At 38.9% G+C, this 22,500-nt stretch overlaps 2 protein-coding genes across 6 annotated transcripts in view; both read left to right on the top strand.

Moving 5' to 3' along the window:
• LOC135219355 (NAD kinase 2, mitochondrial-like) overlaps positions 1-22,500 on the top strand; it is a gene marked incomplete at its 3' end in the record, with an annotated part of 495,179 nt that overhangs the window by 226,294 nt on the left and 246,385 nt on the right.
• Positions 1-22,500, top strand: part of LOC135219357 (WD repeat, SAM and U-box domain-containing protein 1-like) — a 255,489-nt gene that overhangs the window by 88,279 nt on the left and 144,710 nt on the right. For both annotated transcript variants that reach the window (XM_064256049.1, XM_064256048.1), the window contains one exon: positions 19,468-19,667. In XM_064256049.1, coding sequence (XP_064112119.1) covers positions 19,468-19,667 — 200 coding nt within the window. The remainder of the gene's footprint in view (positions 1-19,467; positions 19,668-22,500) is intronic.

The raw sequence follows: 22,500 nt of genomic DNA, 5'->3' as shown, positions 1-22,500 counted from the left end.
ATAATAATTATCCATAAACAGGTGATATCCCTGGTTACGGAAACGTCCCACAAGGTTGAATACAGTGTCACGCAGCGTGGAGAAGACCCCGGTATACACTGAAAAGTCCACAACGTATCCAGTGTTGGCCTCGGTAATGAGAAAGAATTTCACACCATATTTCTTTGGCTTCTTGGGGTTATACACTTTTATACTAAGACGTCCTTTGTAAGGCATCATCCCCTCATCCAAAGACAGGTTCTTTCCAGGAATCACGAGATTACTACACCGCTCACGGATATAATCCAACACTGTAGGCACTAAAATGAGGCGATCACTGTTATTCCGGGGTATGGCCCTTCGGTTGAAGGCGTTGAAGTACCTGTCCAACGCCAGGAAATTATCACGGGACATAACGCCAGGCACATTCGGCATACATAAAAAATAATTTCTCCTCCAATATTGCCTGACGTCGACAGCAGGTGTCATACCAAAATAAATGTGGAGCCCCAAAAAATGCGCCATGTCAATGAGGTTGCAACCCCGCCAGTAATACGACAAGGTCGTCCTCAGCTCATACCGGCAGTACCGAGCGTAGTCCACCGTCTCGTGTACCAGGTATTCCAGCAATTCCCGCGTCAGGAAAAGCTGGATGAACCCCAAAACAGTCAGGGGTACTGGTACGGTCATCCCAGGGGTTGCCGTGAAGGGGTGCATGTTAGGAGGGGTGGGGTCCTCCGTCCACCCCTCGTCACTCTCCGACGACCGACCTTCACCTTGGCTGGCGCGACGAGCCGACCTTCTACGTGCCCGTGCGCGCACGATGCACACTACCCACCCCCGTTGGCCCATCACCCTCACTTAGGCCCTCACTTTCTGTATCGTCCTCTGCGATAAAACTTGAGCCTGTATCCCCACCCTCCCCCTCCTCATCAGATTCCCCCTCGTAAGCACTGAACCCACTGAATTCGAGCTCACTTTCGGGATGTGAGCCTCGAACGGACATTGGGGGCAAATATTCATCCTCACTTTCATCGGGACTGATGTCCTCATCACTCGATGACCATCCGCCATCAAAATGAGGACTTGCGACATGTTCCCGATCAAGCTCCGAAAGATACTCGTCTATGTCCCTTGGTTGGAGGCCTCCCAAATGCCTACGAATGCCCCTAAGGACGCCCACATGCTTCCTAGGGGTAACCAAAGGCATACGATGTGTTCCTGAAACACTTTCAGCCACACGTGGCCGCACAGAACGGCCTTGAGGCGCGGGGTCATGCTGGGTGCTTGGCCCCTCGCCAGCATCCAGGTCCAAAACTCGCCTTACACGATCCCTTCCGACAGGTAAAACGCGCCTTTCACGGTTCACACGTCGTTGAGACATATCTACGAATGTCCTGTAGCAATACAAATGCTCAAAGTCTCGCACAAGTCCAGAAAAACACGCTTTTCACGAAAGATCGCTCTCGGATGGTGCGCTACTGATGCTGGCTGGAGCGAGAAGAAGGGATATCGCGCATGCGCACCTGGGTCACGCTTCAAAACAAAACAAGGCCTTGATCCGTGAACTCCCAGCATCCCCCAAGGTGCGTGATTCAAAAGTTTTAGGCTGGTAGGCCTATAAGTATTTTTCCGCGAATTTTAAAAAAAAATTTTAAAAAAAACTTTTGTATGTCGACGTAAAATACGTCCAGTCGGCACCCAACAGACACTTTATCTCGATGTAAAATACGTCCAGTCGGCGTTTAAGGGTTAATGAATTGTGTGTGACTTTGCCTATAATTTTGGTTACCCTTAGAATGTTCAGGGAGGGGAAATTGGATAGCATATTTTCTCACCTGCACAATTTTCGTGAGTAAAGTCTCATATCCTGCTCCTTCTAGTTTTAGGTTTTATCTTTATACAATGATAACATTAAAGGCCCTATGAATATTCCAGACATATGGGTATAAATCTGAGGGAAACTCATAATAAAAGAAGTTCAACTATTTTCTAAGAGCAGCCTCGTGGCAGGCATGGAAACTGCATTGATGACAGTTAATATTCTTCAAAGGTCATCTTATACGCAGAAATATACGGCCTGTAAAGTACAGTTAAATTATCATGCAGGGAAGGTGAGTAAACAGGAAATCTACTACATCTTCTTGTAAAATATAACAACACACAAGATTGTGAAATCTGTATCCCAATAAGTGAAATAAATCTGACCAAAAGTGGCAAAAACTCAATTTAACAATTTCTTTCAGGAGAAACAAATTTGGGCGTGAATGGAAATGTAAGACTTTATATACATAAACCTCACTAATACAATTACGTACTGTAAATAGTGCTCTGAAAAATGTAACGATAACCCTAGAAGTAAATACTGTGGATCAAGTAGTACTGTAGAACAGTAGAATCGCATTACATAAATGCAAAATACAGACACAACCATCACTTAGAATCCAAGGCTTGATTGTTTTAAACAAGAAAGAGAATTAGATAAAAGCACTAATGTGGACTATAAAAACAGTTGGGGAATATTTATATCTTCTCCAGTAAGAAAATTAAAGGTCTCTCATTCAAGTGGCCAAGGTTAAGTAATGGAGAGCCTTCTTTTCTAAGTTATACCCGAGAACTAAGATCACATAGGCTAACAAAAAATATCTAAAGATAACCCAAATATGAGTAGCTGGTGATCTAGCAACCATGCAGTAAAAAAAATGTGTGAACTGTGGTCAAGGCTGTTATGCTAAACCCAAAGAATGTATATTTTATTTTACTGCACTGAACAATACAATATAGAACGATAATGTTCATTAGTCAATGATCCATCAGAAAATCAGTAATATGAAAATATATACTGTAATCTGGTTACCAGTGTCAATGGTCCTTTAACAAATCATGTTTGTTCATTTGCAGAACAAACCTTCAGTCTTAACAATATGATATTTTCCAAGTGCAGCTGGTAACCGATTATTACAATCAGAGATTGTAAGAGAGGAATCTATGAGATCGGGCAACACCTATGCGTACGAGGTGAAAGCTGGTCAGCAACCGCACATAACCCTGTGATGCTCAGTCTTTTCCTAACCGCCTTGGAGCATAGACGCTTACGATTTACTCTTTTTCCAAGCTGGTTGTTTTCTGCCCATGTTCTGTTCTTTCAGTGTGTTGTGTGTGTGTGGTATTGGGTTATGGCTTCTCCAAGTCTTCACAACCTCGCCAGCAAATGTGTCCTGGCATCCGAGGGTTCCTGTGCTCAAGATTTTTGGCATCTATGGCTACGGATTCGCATACAACTTGCAGAAGGTGCAGAGCTAATTTTTGTACGGTGATGAATCCTTGCCCGTATTGTCGTACCTTGCCTAAGGTATAACGAAGTTATTTTATAAGAAGAGGGAGCATAGCTGAGTTTCGACTCTTCCTTTTGGGAGGGGTTTTCTTCGCCTCTTCGGGATGATTTGGCTGCTGCTCCTACATTTGATGCTAATTCTGGTGTTCCTGTGTCTCCTTCCTTTTCTTAACATTGATTCGTCAATGGAAGTATCGGGAGTGCCACAGGCTGAGGTTATGTGTAATGTAACTCCCTCTCCCACTGGTTCCAGTTTTTGTCCCGGGGGTGAGGAGGGTTCCTCATCATGTTCATTTATTTTAGATTTGGAGTCATCCAAAATGGCGGCGGTTTGGGTGTCGCTTGGGCTACAAGGTTCACCCTCCTTGAGAGGTTCTTTGTCTCATTTCATGGAGGCCCGTACCTCCCCCCCCAACCACAAGCTACTGCTGTTCTCCTGCCTCCCCCTGGTCTCATCTATGCTGGGTCTCCCGGGCAGCCATCTTGTGGGTCAGCTCCGCCAGTAAGGCCATTGACTAGCTCTGGTCATAAAAAGGTCTTGACGTTACTCCCAGCTTCCACTCGTTCCATGACGTCATTGGTAGCAGCCGCTCATCCTCCCGCCGCTATGACGTCATCCCTTCCAGCTATGACGTCATCATCCTCACTTGCTGAGCCATCTGAGGCTTTGCTTCAGGCAGTCTTCAAGGGGTTGGACTCTGTTTTGGAAGAGAAGTTCTCTGCATTTGCTACTAAGGAGACTGTCAAACGGAAGGTCTCTTCTCCTCCTTCTGCCACTAAGAGATCTTGTAGGGAAGAAGTTGCTTCTCGTTGAGGGAGTGTTTCACCTTCTTCCTCTTACGTCTTCGTCTCTCCCACGCACGTCCATGGTCGTTTTACCAAGAGGAGCGCTTCACCTACTTCCCCTCACAATTGTCCTCCATCTCGGGTTGGCATGCGTGGTTCTGGCAGTGGAGCCTGTGGGAAGAAGTCTTCCACTCTGTCGCTGCTTGGCAAGGTCTCCTCTGTGCATGCTGGTAATCCTTCGATGTCTTCAATTCATGGCTGTGTCTCTCCACATGGACTAGTTCATGACAATTTTTGAGTGTGAACCATTTGTCTTCGGTACATGGATATGCCTCTGGCTTGCGCGTACATGTGGATGTGATTGGAAATGCCCCCCCTTCATTTGCCTCGGTGCCAGTACGTTGTCGTAAGGATGATAAAGCTCCGATCAAGAAGTCTAAGGTTGCAGAAACAGAGGTGGCTCAGGCCGTACAGAAGGATTCTTCAATTAACAAAGACATGGTCCAAGGACAGGTTCCTCATTTGCATGGTAGAAGTCTTGATAATCATTCACCTTCAAGAAGCTCACTTCGTTCACGTTCTGCGTCTTGGGACCGGGCTCGATCAACGCCTAATGGACGTGTACTCATGTTGTCACATGACCATGTACGCTGTTTCTTGTGTGAACACGTACAAGCTTTGCATGACGTACGTGTATGTGATAGTCTCACTGGTGGTGTACATGGTTCTTCGCACGAATCTGGAACGAGGTTTGAGCAGGGATCTGTCTCCAGTGTCGTCGTTGGTAGACAATCAACAGCCTTCAGTACCTGGTTCTGTGAGTATTAGTAGTGTCTCCCCTGCCTTTGATATCCAGAAGGCTAGACCCTCTAGCGTATTGTTCGCTACACCTGCTTCTTCGTATCATTAGTCTCCTTTGCTGGAGCAGGAAGTGGGAGACAGTCGTCTTCCTTTTCAGAGGTTGTTGACCTCATTCATGGGTTCAACAATCTCGAAAGTAGGATACAGGCTCAGTCTTCAGTCACACCTACATGTTTGGAAACCTTGCTGGGTGCCAGTCTTGACCTAAGTCTTCTTTTGAACTTCCTTTGTTAGGCCATGCCCAGTCCGTCTTACAGCATGTGAACGCTTTGGTGTCGAACTGAGATGGCTCTCTGCATTCGAAGGGGTTGTTCAAGTTTCTTCCTCCTCCTCTCACATGGCATAAGAAGTATTATTCAACTAATTCAGTTCATCTGATGCCTCATCACCTAAACCTGGATGTGATTTGTCTCACGCCTGGTCTTGATCATATCAGGAAGCCTTGGCTATGGAGTCTACAGCTGTTTCCATTTTCCACTGTGGACTCTGAGTCCTAGTCGGCACTCCGAAATGGGGATCTTGTGGATTCTCAATTTCTGTTCCCTAGGATGGTGTTAGAAAATGCGATGATTGGCGATGGGCTGATACCAAGGACAGATTGGTCCACCAAGCAGTTTCAAAGTCGGAGGTACGTTTCCGTCATCCCCGTCTTCTTCCCCCTTCAGAAACAGGTAAGAGGTTCTTCACTTATCAAGTCTTCTAAGGGTTCTGCTTCGGCTAGGGTCCCACGGTCCTCCTCTCGGGCTAAGTCAAATAAGCAGCGTCCCTTTCAATCCCGTCCCTACAAACCTGGGAGGGGATCTAGAGGAAGGGGTAGAGGTGGTCATCAATAGTGTGAGGGCCTCTCCCTCTTCTTTGCCACTGGTAGGGGCCTGCCTGGCGGGCCAGTGGGCCAAGTGGTGAGATTACGGAGTGAAGTGGGTAGTAGATATTCTGCGGGCGGGATAACTTCTACTTTCGACTTCTCTCCCCTCCTCTCGAACAGTCCGTGGCCCAGTCAGACATACCCTTACAATTAGCTCTTCGGGGGGAAGTGTTGAAGGTGCTGGACAAGGATGCGGTAGAGGAAGTAATGCTGCCTTCTCCAGGATTTTACAGTCGCATTTTCTTGGTACCAAAGGCGACAGGCGACCGGAGGCTGGTAATCGATCTTTCCACCTTGAATCATTTTGTCAAGAAGACAAGGTTCAAGATGGAGACGCCACGGATGGTGTTGGCAGCATTGAGGGGCAATGACTTTTTGCTGTCAATAGACCTGAAGGACGCTTACTTCCAGATTCCTATTCTCCTTCGTCCAGAAAGTTTCTTCGCTTCACTGTTGGAGAGAAAATGTTCCAGTTCAAGGTCCTTTGCTTCAGGTTAACCACGTCCCCTCAGGTGTTCACAAGGGTCTTATCCTTGGTCTCCACATGGGCTCATGCTCAAGGGATTCACCTGTTGAGATACCTCGATGACTGGCTGGTCTTGGCGAGCTCCAGGAAGAAGCTGTTGCAAGACTGAGATACTCTTTGGTTTTGTTCGGAGCTGGGCATTGTAGTGAACCTTGAAGTTGAATCTGGATCCCAGCCAGAAGGTCCTTTATCTAGGTATGGTGATGGATACAGCAGCATCTAGTGTTTAATTCAGACCAGAGGTTGGAGAAGTTGCAGGTGGTAGCATGCAATTTCCTTTTACAGCCAGAACAACCAGCTCACCAGTGGCAGGTTCTTCTGGGGATTTTTTCTTCCCTCGAGAAGCTGGTCCCTCATGGTCGTCTCCATCTTTGATCCCTACTGTGGACACTGAAAGACTTCTGGTCTCTGGCAGGAGATTCCCCTCTTCAGAGAGTTACTGTGTGAAGAGGTGAAGAAAGAACTTTGTTGGTGGTTGGGCGATCAGAATCTCTTAGTAGGTGTCCTTCTGAATTCTCTCCCTCCATACTTCCTTCTGTTTTTGGATGCCTTTTTCACAGGTTGGGGTGCTCACCTAGGGACCTCATCGCATCAGGTGTTTGGAGTATGGAAGAGAAGCTGCTGCACATCAATGTTTTGGAGTTGAAGGCAGCTTTTCTGGGTCTGAAGGAGTTTTGGGAGAAGATAGAGGGTCATTTGGTGGTTCTGATGTCCAACAATGGCACAGTGGTTGCGTATGTGAACAAACATGGGGGTCTGGTGTCTCACCAGCGCCATTCTTTGACAGTCGAGTTACACCAGTGGGCGAGTGACAACTCGGTGGAACTCTCAGCTAGGTACATCCCAGGCAAAAGGAATGTGGCCGCTGACAAGTTGAGCCATTGGAACCAGATCCTGGACACGGAGTGGTCTCTACATAAAGTCATGGCGGACAGGCTTTTTCATGTTTGAGGGAGGCCTATGTTAGGCCTCTTTGCAACTCGCTACAACAGGAAACTAGAAGTTTATTGTTTGGTGGTCTGTGGCTTCCAACACCCTTAGGACAACCTTAGAAGTGTATGCCTTCCCTCCATTTTGCCTGATCCGTTAAGTGCTGAACAGGATGATGAGGTCTCACAACCTCAAGATGACATTCGGGGCTCCTCTGTGGCCACAGGCAGAATGGTTTTCAAATCTTTTCTTTCTGCTGTCAGAGGTCCCAAGAGAGATTCCCCAGTGGCGGCAGCTGCTTTGCCAGCCTCACGCCAAAAGGTTTCACCAGTCGGTAGAATCCTTGTCTCTTCATGGATGGAGACTATCAAGTATCTCCTCTGAGCGAGAGGGTTTTCTCAGGAGACAGTAAGACATATGTCCAACCATCTCAGGAAGCCTTCTTCTGCGGTCTACCAGGGGAAATCGGCAATCTACAGTGGTGGATGTCGTCGATGGGGTTTCACTCCACTCAAGACCTCTGTTCAATGCATAGCAGATTTTTTGGTCTTCCTCAGGGATGAGAAAGGTCTTTCAGTTTGTGCTATCGGAGGCTACATAGTGGCTTTAGGCTTGCTGTTATGCCTGAGAGGTGTAGACATCTCATACTGGGAGATCTTGTTTTTCAAGGGTTTTGAAGTGACCTGTTCTCCAAGGGAACTTGAGCCTCCCACATGGGATGTTTCACTTGTCCTTAGAAGTTTTGCTAGAGCTTCTTTCGAGCCCTTGCCTCGTTCATTGGACAAAAACTTGACACTGAAGACAGTTTTTCTTTTTGCCTTAGCTTCCTCAAAGAGAGTGGGAGAGCCTCATGGCCTTAGTTAGGATGTGAAATGTACCAGGGGTTGGTGGTCAGTGACCTTCGAATTTGTCCCGGAATTTGTGGCAAAGACCCAGAATCCCTCAGTACATGATGGCAAATTTGCCTTTCTTTCCATTCCGTCTTTGAATGACTTTGTGGATAATGACCCACAAGAGCTCTTATTACTGTCCTGTAAGAACCTTGCATTACTATCTCAAAAGGACTCGACATCTCAGACTGGGGTGTCGTAGGCTTTTTGTTATTATGGGTGGAACAAAGAAAGAGGTTTCCAAGAATACCATTTCTTTCTGGATTCATGAGGCAATCAAGCAGGCTTATTTGTCTCTTGATGTTTCTGTCACTGAGTCAGAGGTATAAGTTCCTCTCCGGCTTTCAAAAAAAAATTTTGCTATTCATAGAGTTTTGAACGATGGTACTACTTGTTACACCAATCCACGTTCATCTTTTTTTATTTGAGAGATGTTGCCCACAGGTTTATGGACACTTTTTCCCAGGGTCCTGTGGTGGCTGCCCAACAAGTTGTGTAGCTCATCCACTGTCCTTGACTAGGCAGTTTTGTATCTTACCTAAGGTGATTGTGTGGAAAAGAGAATGAATGAGTGAGTGGGCTGGTCTCTTTCTTTCCCCTCTTTCCGTTCTTCCTTCGGGTAGGTTGAGGAATAGACATGTCATATGCTGGACTGGTCTGAATCATACAGGTGAGTATGGTAGCCATACTGATTGTTTGCTTGGTGATTTTATTTATGAATAAGCAAACCCTCTATTCAGTAGCATATACTCCGTTCTCTAGCAAGGGGGTGTCAGGAGTAATAACAGACCTCTGTAATTATATGGTTTGTTATTGAACAGTCAGAATTTTCTTTAGTCCCTTAAATGCAATGAATCTGCACATATATCATTGTGTTGCAACCCAGATGACTGAGTTGAGATATCAGTATATCTATCTTCTCACAGGCATTCGTCCACCTCCTTTGGAACTTGTTTTGTTCTGGGAGTATAAGTCTATCCTATTGTTAAGACTGAAGGTTTATTCAGCATATGAACAAATGACAAATTTTTGAATCACTTTGTATTTTTCATAACTAACAAACCTGAGGTCTTAACATGTACTGCCCACCTCTAGCTGGCCCCCTTTCTTAATTTTTATTTTATTTTTTTTCCTGGGTCTGGAAAAGACTGCGTCATGGGGTTATGTGCGGTCGCTGACCAGGTTTCACCTCGTACGCACAGGGATTGCCAGATCTCACAGATTCCTTGCTTACAATCTCTGATTGTAATAACCAATCACCAGCTGTGCTTGGGAAATATCCTATTGTTAAGACCTCAGGTTTGTTAGCTATGAAAAACACGTTGATTTAAAAATTTTTTTTTTCCATGCAGGTATACACTTTGCTATGAAGTCCTGACAGAGTACCTTAGTTAAAATATAGAAATTTTATACAGCCCTAGGCTGATATTTGTATTCTTACAAAAGATGTAGTAATTTTTAAAACTAGATGCAATTATATTAGAATAAACTAGGCTTCTAGCACTTGTGTAATATATAATGATTGCTTTCACTAACACAGTTAAAACTGCACTGTTCTGCTGTGCATTTCTATTACATTTTTTCTGCTGTTTTATTCTCTTATCGTGGCCAAACTTGAGAACCATTTGGCACATCAACATCATTAATGGATTATGCATGCCGATTATGCATTATATATCTTGTATATTTAACAAATTATGGCCAAAGTAAAATTCTTTATTGGCATTTGATCTCTTAAGTATGACCTTGATTTCATGTGTTAATCAGCTACATTAGTTGATTTTTCAAGCCATATATGATGTCTTTGCCTTCTAAGTTCATAAGTTTTGGACAGTTAATTTTCAATTTGACCCGTAACCTCAATTGTGACCTGGACCTCTTTTGCACATTACGTATACTATTAGTAGTTTATGCATGCCAAATATGAAATCTTTATCTTGTATAGCTCATAATTTAAAGCCAAGGTTATATTCCTATTTCAACTTTTGATGGATGACCTTGATCTAATTCTCCACAGGACATCATTAATTAATTCTAAAATTTGTCTTTTACTCTTGTTCTGCAGTTTTAACTTTGAACTTGACCTCGGTCTACTCGTTGGCTTTGTTAGTTAATTATGCTCGCCAAATAAGAAGTGCCCGTCTTATACAGTTCATAAGTTAAATTGTCCTGTGCAAAAGTTATAACCAAATTTAATTCCTGCTATTGGAACCTTGACCTAATAAGTTTGACCTTCATCTTGATATGCATAATGCAGCTGTCAGCCAGGCATTTTATTCCTGTGTGCAACATGCATGAACAACAAAAGTAAGTCAGTCATTTATAAAACCTACTTCTTCACCTTCCCATGGAAGGGCTCAATATACATACGTACCGTATGTCAATATGTCAATAATTGACCTTTAAAATAATGTCACACTATTGTTGTCGAAGTGCAGTATGTATGTTAGGTTGACCAAGACACTGTTCATAGATGCTGGCATTACAGGGGCATTCTGTAGTGTACATTACAGGTACTCGTATCATATTTTGAATATAGGAGAAAACCTCTCGGTTAAAAGATGCAGTGCAATTATGCCATGAAGTAATGGCACAACTATGATGAGTGCCTTTCATATTAATTATCCTTGTTCATTCTGGGTTCCTAGATGGGCCCTCATGCTTAGGCTTTACTTTAGCCTGGTATCATACATGGGAAGGGCTATTAATATCCGAGTTTCAAGACATGGGTTTTGTCAGGAATTTTCTTTGGCTAATTTGTATTGAGTAAATTTTTATGCAAGGAAGGTACACACACATGCACGCACGCACACAGAGAGAGAGAGAGAGAGAGGAGGAGAGAGAGATGAGAGAGAGAGGAGAAGAGAGAGAGACGAGAGAGAGAGAGAGAGAGAGAGAGAGAGAGAGAGGGGTTATTGATAGATGCATCATACTAGGACATGAAAACATGTGAATATTATAGTTAAAAAATAAATAAGAAAATAAGAGAAATGATTAGATTTTAACAATCAGGGATAAAGAAATTGTAATATTAGGAGAATAATATTCATAATTTAAAATGCATATACAATACAGAATACAAATGCTTCAATTGAGTTTCATTTTATCATGTGCTTTATGTTAAGATTTAGTAATAATTTCAATTGAATCTTGTTCACTGTCACCTCATGTCAGGTTCTTAAACTTAGCTCCCATTTATGATTGGATCATACATTTTTAAAGCTTGTATGTATGCATGTTGAGTTACAGTTGCTTCACTATTTGTTGTAAGTAGATTTGGACTAAATAAAAATCAGGCTGATATCTCATCAAGAGCACCAAGTTCTTCCTCCTTGCCACATACTACAAATACAAAAGAAACAAAACACTCCTATGTCATCAGATTAAATAACCCAATAATGAGCTTCATACCATATATATTTCCAGTGAGGCACTTTACTGCATTGATGAGAAAAGATTCTAGATAATATTGCCCTAGTATTTACAAAAATTTCGTCCTAGTATTTCTGTGTCATGCATCCTTAAAAATACCAAATGCTGCTCTTGAGAACTGTTTTTTGGAAATTAGTGTTCATGTTTCCTGAGTTTTGTATCCATTATATGTGTCAAAACTGTGATATCAAAAGGCATGAAGTAATGTTGAGAGAAAATAATTGAAACGTAGTGCAAAACTGGTGTCAACGACTGAAATAATGTTAGAAAATAGTAAAGATTACAATATATAGACAAACATATGAGCATGTATAAAAAGCTCATCCATTGCATATATTGAATATTTCCTTGATAGGTGATGCAACAATAGACTAGAAAATGAGAGTAAATGTGACTGGAAATACGTATCAAAGCAGTAAAAGACTGTCATTCTTTTTACCCCTTTACCCCAGCAATTATTCCCAGTTAGTTTTCCACACACATAATTATAGACTTGCTTTGCCTTTATATTTTAGAAAATTTCTCTTGAAGTTATGTCTCTCAGCCTTATGAATTTACACAATAACAATTCCAAATGGTACAGTATTCAGTTTCTCTATCCTTTCCATCACTTGAAATATTTTCTAATCATTGATCACTGATGTTCAGGGTTCACATTTACAATATCAGTATGATTTGTGGGTGTGAGTTTTGTTAAAAATGCTTCATAAAAGTAATAAATCTTACATAATGTGGTATATAGCAATTAACATTTTGACAAATATTTATTTGTGCTAACTCTACAAAATATATACTTCTAATCTTGAGTGAGCAAGGAATATAAAAAAAATCCCTGGGGACTGAATAGTAGATTTAATTTTACTCCGTACGATACTTGGCTTGAAACACAAAATTCAGTATACATATACCTAAAGCTTATCAGTTTTTGAAAGTGACAATAAAAAAAGAGGTTCTGTTCCCATTCTGCTTCATGTATTCAGCCTTCATATATTGAAAGCTTGGCAGTTTTTGAAAGTGGCAACAAAAAAATAACGAGGTTATGTTCCCTTTCTGCTTCATATATTTAACTTTCTTAAATAGAAATTAATCCCCTGAATAATTTTCAGTAAGATCCATAAAACAGTTTTTTTTTAATAGATTTTTTTAATTTGCAAAATCATATTAGCAAATAATGTCAGTGTGCAAATTACTACCACTTATGAGTTGATCTGTCCCATTAATGTTTCACTCACAAAGAATTGGAAATCATTTGTCACTTTACCAACTGCCCTCACTAGAGGTGGAAAAGTACCCATGTTCTTTCAGTTTCCTGCATTTAATAAATGAATTTGGATTTGATAAAAAAATTTATTCTATGACTGAGTTGTATTGTGTGTACTATTTCCACATAATTTTTGCTGTCGTCTTGACCATGATTATCTCCATTTCATATTGGTTACACTTTTAGGTTTGTTGCTATCAATGTATTACTAGTATTTTTTACTGTGTAGATTTTATGTATTTTAATGTAAGATAATATGCACTCTTTTTTTATAATTTAGACATTGGAATAAAGATAATTCATCAAATTCAAATTAAATGGTATTGCCAGAAATAGAGTATACTATGTTCCTGTTGGACTGTCTTCCCATGTTTTCTTATCATGACATGTTAAAAATTATAAGCTAAAGAATCTGACCCCTCTGATTCTAAACATGTTCATCGTATATAGCCACATGTTAGTTGGCTTTTTATTCACATGCTCTTTCAGCAAGTTTTTTATTTAAAGTTCTTTTGATACCATTGTACATTTATTGGATTTGTGTATACATATACTGCAGTAGAACTTTATTGCTATTACTAACTGCCAAAATAGTGGCAGTAAAATTACTATTACATGTTATTATAAGTTTGTTTGATTCACAAAGTGTGATATATGTTGTAAAGTTTCTTTTGAAGCAGTTATGCTTGTAAAATTTATTATTGCTGATGTTATTGGTTTTCTATACTGTATTACTAAATCTTCCACATGTTTGCAGTGTTAATTCCGTATTCCATTAAAGTTTCTCTTAAATAAATTATTCAGAGTAATAGTTGAGTTCTTCATTGTTTTAATATGTAAAATGTTAGGAATTATATGATACATATAGTTTTGGAACAAAATTGTATTGGTATAGTATCATTAATAAATGGTGGATATTAAGATTGACAGTACTGTCTTCCTGGCACTTAAAATGGCACTTTAATGACTAGTTTTGTACCGGAACATCTGGATATGCTCCTAAAGTTATAAATGAGCAGCTCCATCATTATATACCTGCAAAATCTAGTGAATGACATTGCAGCTCTACATTCTGCACATTAAAAACCTTTGTGCACCAAGGATCCTCAGACTGAATGAGATTACCTCTCCTTTCCAACAAACATACTTCTGAATTATTCATCAAAAGGAGATCCTAGTAGGGAATCAAGTGATTAGATTTGCTAGAATTGGGATATATGGACTGAATGGGTGCAGGATATATTAGAGCAGATAGGACTTAGTTTTTTCAAGTAAAACAATGAATTTTAGCACAACCACATAGTAATTTGTAGTGCCATTACACTTGCCTTGAAATTTTCCATGGCAAACATCAGATGTTGGTTGATCAGTACACATGCCTCTTAAAGCCCAGGAAATCTCTGCTGACAGCCCATCTTATTTTTTGTATCAAAAACGTTTGTCATCTCTAATTTGGGGTTTGGATGAGGCCAATTAATTCATTGGTTTATATTAAAAAACTAGTTTTTTAGATGAAAAAATCAGCTTTTTTTAAAGTTAAAACTGTTTAATAACAAACCCATAGCTTATATGTCCGAATCTCAGTATAAATTGGGAGGAGTTCAGACTGCCAAATCCCTTGCTTGAACCTTAGTGGGACAAGGATAAGAGCTGTAATTATGTATGTGTATGTATATCTATGTGTATGTATATCTAAAGAGTATTGCTGGTATAGAGTTCAAAGTGTCTGCAGTAAAGGCAACTCAGTTTAATGTATAGGTGTCTGGGTGTATGTCCCCATTTTCTAGAGGTTTAACTCAACATGGTTAATTAACCTTGTGTACGTGTAGGATCAAATAAACTGGAAGATTATATCATAAGGATAATATAGGAGAGCTAGAGAAAAGAGAGGGAGAGGGCGAGGTAGTTGGTGATTGATTAGTTTGCCTAGAATCTTCCTTAGCAGGTCTGAGGAGTACATCTCCAGCCTCTTAATCACATCTTTTAATTGAAAGTCAGCTAGTTTTACATCTCTATCATACCTTTATTAAAGCACTTGCATGCACTTTGTGTGTTTAGAAAATAATCAAGATGATAAAACTTACATTATGGGCATTGATTTGAGCTTGGAATACTTTACTGTCCATTGTTATTTTCATATTTCATAGCCTCTGGTAATTACTTTTCTGAGCCAAAAGTGATGAAATGGTGATAGGTGATAGGTAGTACAGTCACCACCCTAGTGAGATTTGAGTCCTAGAAACAAATCCAGAGGTAAAATAGCCAGGTGAACAGAATGTCAGTCTTGTGTGACTGACTGATAGAATATGAAGCTCATTAATGTAATTCAAACACCAGGAACAAGACTGTTTTTAATGCAGTAAAGGAGAAAGGCTTTTTTATGGGTCATATGGTGCTTTCTCCAAACGGTGTAGACCAAGACAATTTCCATCTTTGGAAGCATAATCTTTTTGGTACATAATTTTGGTAATGTTGACACATGTTGAAGATCTAAGGAGAAGGAGAGTCTATCCTCTGCATCAGAAAAATCTTGGGAGAAGTCAGTCTGCAACCTACAATGGCTGGTAATGAGAAGACTATTTTCATAGAGACAACAGAAAACCTGTGTTGAGATATCAGCATGGATCAGATTAAGTTTCTTTCACTACATCAACTAAAATAAGTTATCCTTTTTGACTGGTACAGTCATTCTGTGGAATTCATAAATAGTCTAATAATCAACTTGGTTGCCTCATCAGAAAATGATTTCCTTTATGAATTTCAAGTCATATATCCTTCAGGTGTGACAGTACAGCTTGCCTAGGTTCTGATGAAAACTGTGGAAATGGGATTCTCAGAAGGGTTCTCCAGTTGGGAGTTTTTTTAATCTTTTGAGGAAAATGTGATTCAGTAGCTATTCCTTACTAGGCTAGAGAGAGAATGTCATTGTTATATTGATGTTTGAGTATAGAGCTGTGGAATCTGCATCTCCATATGCAATTTGCTTCTCCTTCATCCCTTTGATGTTGTGCCTTTACCATTTATGAACCTTGATTGGACAAATCAGCATTTTGCCAAACATTTTGTTGTCATTTACAATATAGGATTTATGGTATTGTTGTTGTACATAGTTGTTGATTGTTGGCATCGATTGTTATTTGGTGGAACTTTTCCGTTTAGTACACCTATACAAAGGGAACATGTTAATTGACTGAATGTCTGAGATTTATACACATGAATAACTTCATAATTGTTGTTCAGATTGTAATTTTTAGTTAGTAATTTTTGTTAAATATTATCAGTGATTTTGTAGGTTGGAAAGAAGTATTAAGCCTAGTTATAAGGCCAGTCTTGTGTTGTCAAAAGTATCTTACAAACTAGGATCTCATAATAGCAGGCAATGCAGGATTTGGTTGCCTGCTAATGAAAATGTGCATTTCTTAGTGTTTTAAAACTGCACTTAGGGTTAGTTTTTTCTGGCTACTAACTTTACTATTAAACATTTTTCAAGCACTGATTAACCGTTAATCGCCGAGCCGCTATTTCTGAAAGTGTCTCCCATATGCCGGCGGCATTCGCAAGTGAGCGTCAAAGCAGAAAAAAAGTTTTTTAAAAAAAATCACAGCACACTTAATTTTCAAGATTGAGTTAATTTTTGGCTCCTTTTTTTGTCATTACCTGAAGTTTAATATGCAACCATCAGAAATGAAAAAAAATATTATCATATATAAATATTGGAATATATGACAGCGTGAAAAAAATTTAATATATAATTGTATACAAATCGTGCTGTGAGCAAAACGGTTAGAGCTAATAATTTAATTATTTTTTCGTTGTATTGTACTCTAAATTGGGATGATTTTTGTATATAACAAATTTTAAAACTATCAAAGCAACACAGAGAAAATATTATCACAATACGATGCATGAATTCGTAACGCGCTAACGTAAAAATAAGTAGTTTTAAAAAATTCACCATAAATCGAAATATTGTGCTAGAGACTTCCCGTTTGTTGCAAAATGAAGGTAATTGATTGAATATTACTAGGCCGTAAGTGTTGTAGCTTAGAATTGCAGTTTTCGACCAGTTCGGTCGAGTTAAAGTTGACCAAAGGTCGAATTTTTTCTATATCGTTATTTATATGAAAATATTTCAAAACTGATAAAAGCTACAACCATGGGTTGTTTTTAGTTGTATTCTAAATGAAATTGCGCACATTTTCATATATAAAACTTTATGTAACGGCTAATATAAAAAGGTGCAAACGTTACGACAATCGGTTGAAAAAATTTCTGATTTTTTCGGAAGAGTTACCGCGCGGACATAAGGAAAAAGTTTTTTCAAAAATTCACCATAAATCAAAATATTGTGCTAGAGACTTCCAATTTGTTGCAAAATAAAGGTGAATGATTGCATATTACTAGAATGTAATAGTTTTAGCTTACAATTGCGTTTTTTTACCATTTTGGTCGAGTCAAAGTTGACCGAAGGTTGAAATTTTGGCAATTATAGTTATTTATATGAAAATATTTCAAAACTGATAAAGGCTACAACCATGGTTTGTTTTTTGTTGTATTCTACATGAAATTGCACACATTTGCATATATAAAACTTTATGTAATGGCTTATATAAAACGGTGCAAACATTACAACTTTCGGATGAAAAAATGTTCGATTTTTTCGGAAGAGTTACCGCGCGAGCACAAGGAAAAGGTTTTTTTTCAAATATTCACCATCAATCTAAATATTGTGCTAGAGACTTCCAATTTGTTGCAAAATAAAGGTAAATGATTGAATATTACTAGAATGTAATAGTTTTAGCTTACAATTGCGTTTTTTTACTGTTTCGGTCGAGTCAAAGTTGACCGAAGGTTGAAATTTTGGCACTTATTATTTATATGAAAATATTTCAAAACTGATAAAAGCTACAACCATGGGTTCTTTTTAGTTGTACTCTGCATGAAATTGTGCACATTTTCATATATAAAACATTATGTAACGGCTAATATAAATTGGTGCAAACATTACGACAATCGGACGAAAAATTTCTGATTTTTTCGGCAGTTACAGCGTGGACGTAGGAAAAAGTTTTTTCAAAAGTTCACCATAAATCGAAATATTGTGCTAGAGACTTCCAATTTGATGCAAATAAAGGTAAATGATTGAATATTCCTCGAATGTAAGGGGTTTAGCTTACAATTGCCGTTTTCGACCCTTTCGATCGAGTCAAAGTTGACTAAAGGTTGAAGTTTTGGCACTTATCGTTATTTATATGAAAATACTTCAAAACTAATAAAAGCTACAACCATGGTTTGTTTTTTGTTGTATTCTACATGAAACTGCACACATTTTCATATATAAAACTTTATGTAACGGCTAATATAAAATGGTGCAAACATTACGACTTTCGGACAAAAAAATTTTTGGTTTTTTCGGAAGAGCTACTGCGCGGACGTAAGGAAAAAGTTTTTTTTCATAAATTCACCATAAATCGAAATATTGTGCTAGAGACTTCCAGTTTGTTGTAAAATAAAGGTAAATGATTGAATATTACTAAAATATAAGAGTTTTAGCTTACAATTGCGTTTTTCGATCATTTCGTTAGAGTTAAAGTTGACCAAAGGTTGAAATTTTGGCACATCGTTATTTATATGAAAATATTTCAAAACTGATAAAAGCTACAACCATGGTTTGATTTTTGGTTGTATTCTACATGAAATTGCGCACATTTTCATATATAAAACTATGTAACGGCTTATGTAAAATGGTGCAAAAATTATGTCAATGTGACAAAATAATTTCCGAGATATGCCGTTGATGCTTTTTAGTGCGAGAAGAAAGAAATTCGCGCTTGTGCGCCTGGGTAATGATTGTAAACAAAACAACAGCTTGATCCGTGAACTCCCCAGCATCCCTCAAGGCACGTGATACAAAAGTTTTCGCCAAGTAGGCCTATAACTATTTTTCCACGAATTTTTAAAAAAACTTTTTTACGTCGACGTTTCTTACGTCAATTCAGCACCCAACAGACAATTTTCGTAGACGTTTCATATGTCCAATCGGCGTTTAAGGGTTAAACAAGTAAACAGCTTATGAATTAAAATATAAAGTACTAGTAGCTTTGCATTTTATAAAAGTATGTAACATACATTTTATACTTAACATTCATTATACTTTGCAAAAATATAACAAGCAAGAGAACTGATGCTCAGAGTGATATAAAGAACATATATTCCCAGCAATGAGTCACAGGATATTTGAGAGAGCTATCACAAAGGCCAAATGTAAAAAGTAGACTACTCTACACTGTTAAGTAACATCTATCTCAGCTTGCTCGACTTTTGTGCTGAAGAACAACCACTCCTAGCCATATTTTTCATCTCAGTTCAACGTTCTTGTTCCATAAAACAGTTTGCAGACTCTTTCTGCTATCTAGCAAAAATCTGGGTAAAGAAACTGCTTGTTACTGTAACCTACCATCAAAAAGAATATTCAGCAACTTTAAATATTTTAGGCACTAGGGGATTATTGCTTAATCTAGTCTTTTTGATCAATAAAAGGCTCTGCTTAAAGTACAGAAAACAGTTTTATGTTTTTTTGAGAAAATGTTTTTATCTTTACAGGAGAATGAGTGGTGATGAATCAACAGTGACAACAGTTGGTTTCACCCCAGACAGCAGTTATTTAGCAACAGGTAGCAGCGGAGGAGAACTGAGAATTTGGGATGCCCGATTTGGTCACTCAGTCCCCATAGCCATCAAATCAAAGGCCCATGACTTAGGAGTCTGTACACTTCATTTTAGTCCAGCTATTGGTAAAGAAGGTAATTGCTATTGTGATAAACGTTTTTTTATAGCATAGCTGCTCTTTGTCTTGAAAGTAGTTAGTTTCATGGTCCCCCCAGGGCTTCATGAGATAGATCAGCCAATCTCAAAGAATTCTCTTATAGTGGGTCTCAGGCAGAATCATGCTTGTTGACACAATGAAAGAATATAAAAGACTTGAGACAAGAGGGCTTGGGCTTTTGTCCACAGTGACTGCCTTGTCTTTTCTTTCATCCTTCGCATGCAGATGTGGCAACAGTGCATATGTTAGCCATTTTCCTCATTGCATGCATGGTCTACACTATTGTTTGACATTCCAGCCCTTTGCTTTGTAAATTTTGTTATTGAGTGCCTTTTTTTATCATCACAGAGAATTTCTCTCAAGATGAAAGTTTCTTAGCTGTAAGACCAATGAAAAATTTTAGTTTCTGATAATTATAACAGGTAGCCAAATAATTGTTAAAATGGGAGCCAGTGGATCTCCCACCATGTGAGAAGGTAGGGTTAGATTGCCAGGCTATGCTGTTATAGCTATTCTGTGTTTTCGTTTTCTTGTCTCCCAAAGTGATAATTAACAATAATACAATATTAGACAATTCTGTTATTGGAACTCATGAGTCATGGCTTTTTTAACTTTGTTATATTTCCTTTGTTGCATTTTATAATCAAACTAAAAGGTTCATTTTCATAATGGTGAGCTTTGTGAAACAAATTAAAATCTTAGAGATATGTAATGATTTTATATAAATTTGGATAGTAATAATTTTTTTGATATGCAATGGGAATGCACTTGGGGAAAATAAGTTATAAAAATGTATAGCAATACACTGTATGGGTATCCATTGGTTTTTCCTTAATTGAGTTTAGAGGCATTTGTGAGAAAATACTTTGAGGCAATATTATTGTAGTAATTATGAATTATTTTAATAATATATATTACTGTGTAATGGATATTTCTCATTGATCATGATAATTATAATTGTTTGCTGCCTATACAGTGATTATAGGTAGCTACACGAGGTAGTTTCTAATATACACTTGTTCTTTTTATCACTATAGGTCTATTACATATTATGCAGTATCCAAGCATCATCTGCTCTGCAGCAAATTGCTCAGTCTACTTTTTGCCTGTGTGGATGGCTCATACCATCTGCCTCGATCACAGTCCTTGTAGGAATCAAAGAGAATTTGGTTGGTTGCTAGACATATGTGAAATACTATGTAATTGGTCCTGTTGCTGAATAACCACTGGTTTCATGCAATGTCAAGACGCCATACAAACAAACAAAAATATGCCCTTCCTTGCAGCAAATGTAAATGATGAAAGAGCTCAATTTAAGCTGTCTTTGTGGGTCTTAGATTTCAGTAGGAGTGTGGAAGGGGACACTATACTGTCTGTCAGAACTCCAGCAAAGTGCATTTCTATTCCTTCTGAGCAGATTCCATGCTTGGGCTAATACTCCAAAACAGTGGGTTCTAAGACCTCCCACTTTGACTCCTCTGATGGAGACAAAGCCATATGTATCAAGGAGGTCCTTACTACTAAACACCCCCTCATTATGGGACCACCTTGACGTGGTGAGGGGGCTCTCGAACCTCGGGAATCTCTTGCCAGGTTCGAACCCAAGAGTCCCATATAACATTATATATTTTTGAGTTAACTTCTGTGGACTTTTCCATTTTTGCCAAAATTTTTGAAAGCAAATAAATGAGAAAACATATGGCTTAACGTGGAGTTAAATCCAAAGCTAAATAGTGAGAACTGTGGTAGATCCATCATCTACCCGACAATGTTCGGACCTGTTTTTCAGGCGGAACTATTCTGTGGAGCTGGACCACGGATTCCAGGGGTGGCCTGGAATAGAGCTCTCGGCATTCTATCCAGTTTACCCATAATGTGATTAGGATGGAGATAATTGTATTATCGTAATACTCTTAGTCCTAGCAAGCGGGTTCTGCTTACACTTTGGCCATACTAATCTTATGTCATCCCCTTTGGGGTAGGGTAGGGATGCGGACATTTGGGAGTCTTCTCACTTGTGCCTTTGGTGGAAGATTTAACTTCGCGAAGGGCCAATGATATCTTTTCAAGATTTTTTTTTTTTTTTTTTTTTAATCTCATCTCAAATTTATGATTAATGAAATAAATGATTTGAGTACCCTTGGGCCCCATGATGGAAAAACTCCGGCACAGTTGATGACTATTGGCATGTCACTCCCGAATTTCCTTGGTACTGCCACAAGTAGTGAAAGTACTATAAATGATACAAAGGAACACCCTGTTCCAAGTAAAGCAGCAAAACCAGAAAACCAAATAGAGTGCATTAATAAAAAAGAAACAAACAAAAATAAATTGGTAAACTCCAATATCGTAACAATGGAACCATATATGATGAACAATAATTCTGAATTAGAGACAAATAAACCTCCCAACAATACAGAAAAATATAATCATAATAGACAAGCAACATACATAAAACAAGGACCAAAAAGAAACAAAAATTACCGACTTAATCCTACATTGGTACATTTGATGACCTCTTTGGACCAGATAATTGGTCAAGATTTCTAGTCCTCAAAGCTGACAACAAAATCTCAGCAGCGATACTAGAAAACAAATTACTTAACATATATCCAACACAAGACATGGAATGCAGACACATCAAGGACAATGAATGGCTTATCCAAGTAACCAATAAAAAGCAGTCCACTGCCTTTTTAAGTACGTATAACGGAAATAAATAATATAAAAGTAACAATTACAAGCCATGAAACATTGAATTATGTACAGGGTACAGTCATCCCACCCAATAGCGAGCAGGAGCTTCCTTC

The sequence above is a fragment of the Macrobrachium nipponense genome, chromosome 1 (genome assembly GCF_015104395.2).
Source record: "Macrobrachium nipponense isolate FS-2020 chromosome 1, ASM1510439v2, whole genome shotgun sequence".
Classification (NCBI taxonomy): domain Eukaryota; kingdom Metazoa; phylum Arthropoda; class Malacostraca; order Decapoda; family Palaemonidae; genus Macrobrachium; species Macrobrachium nipponense.
Note: the sequence above shows the minus strand (reverse complement) of the source record. Positions and strands in the feature narration are given on the sequence as shown.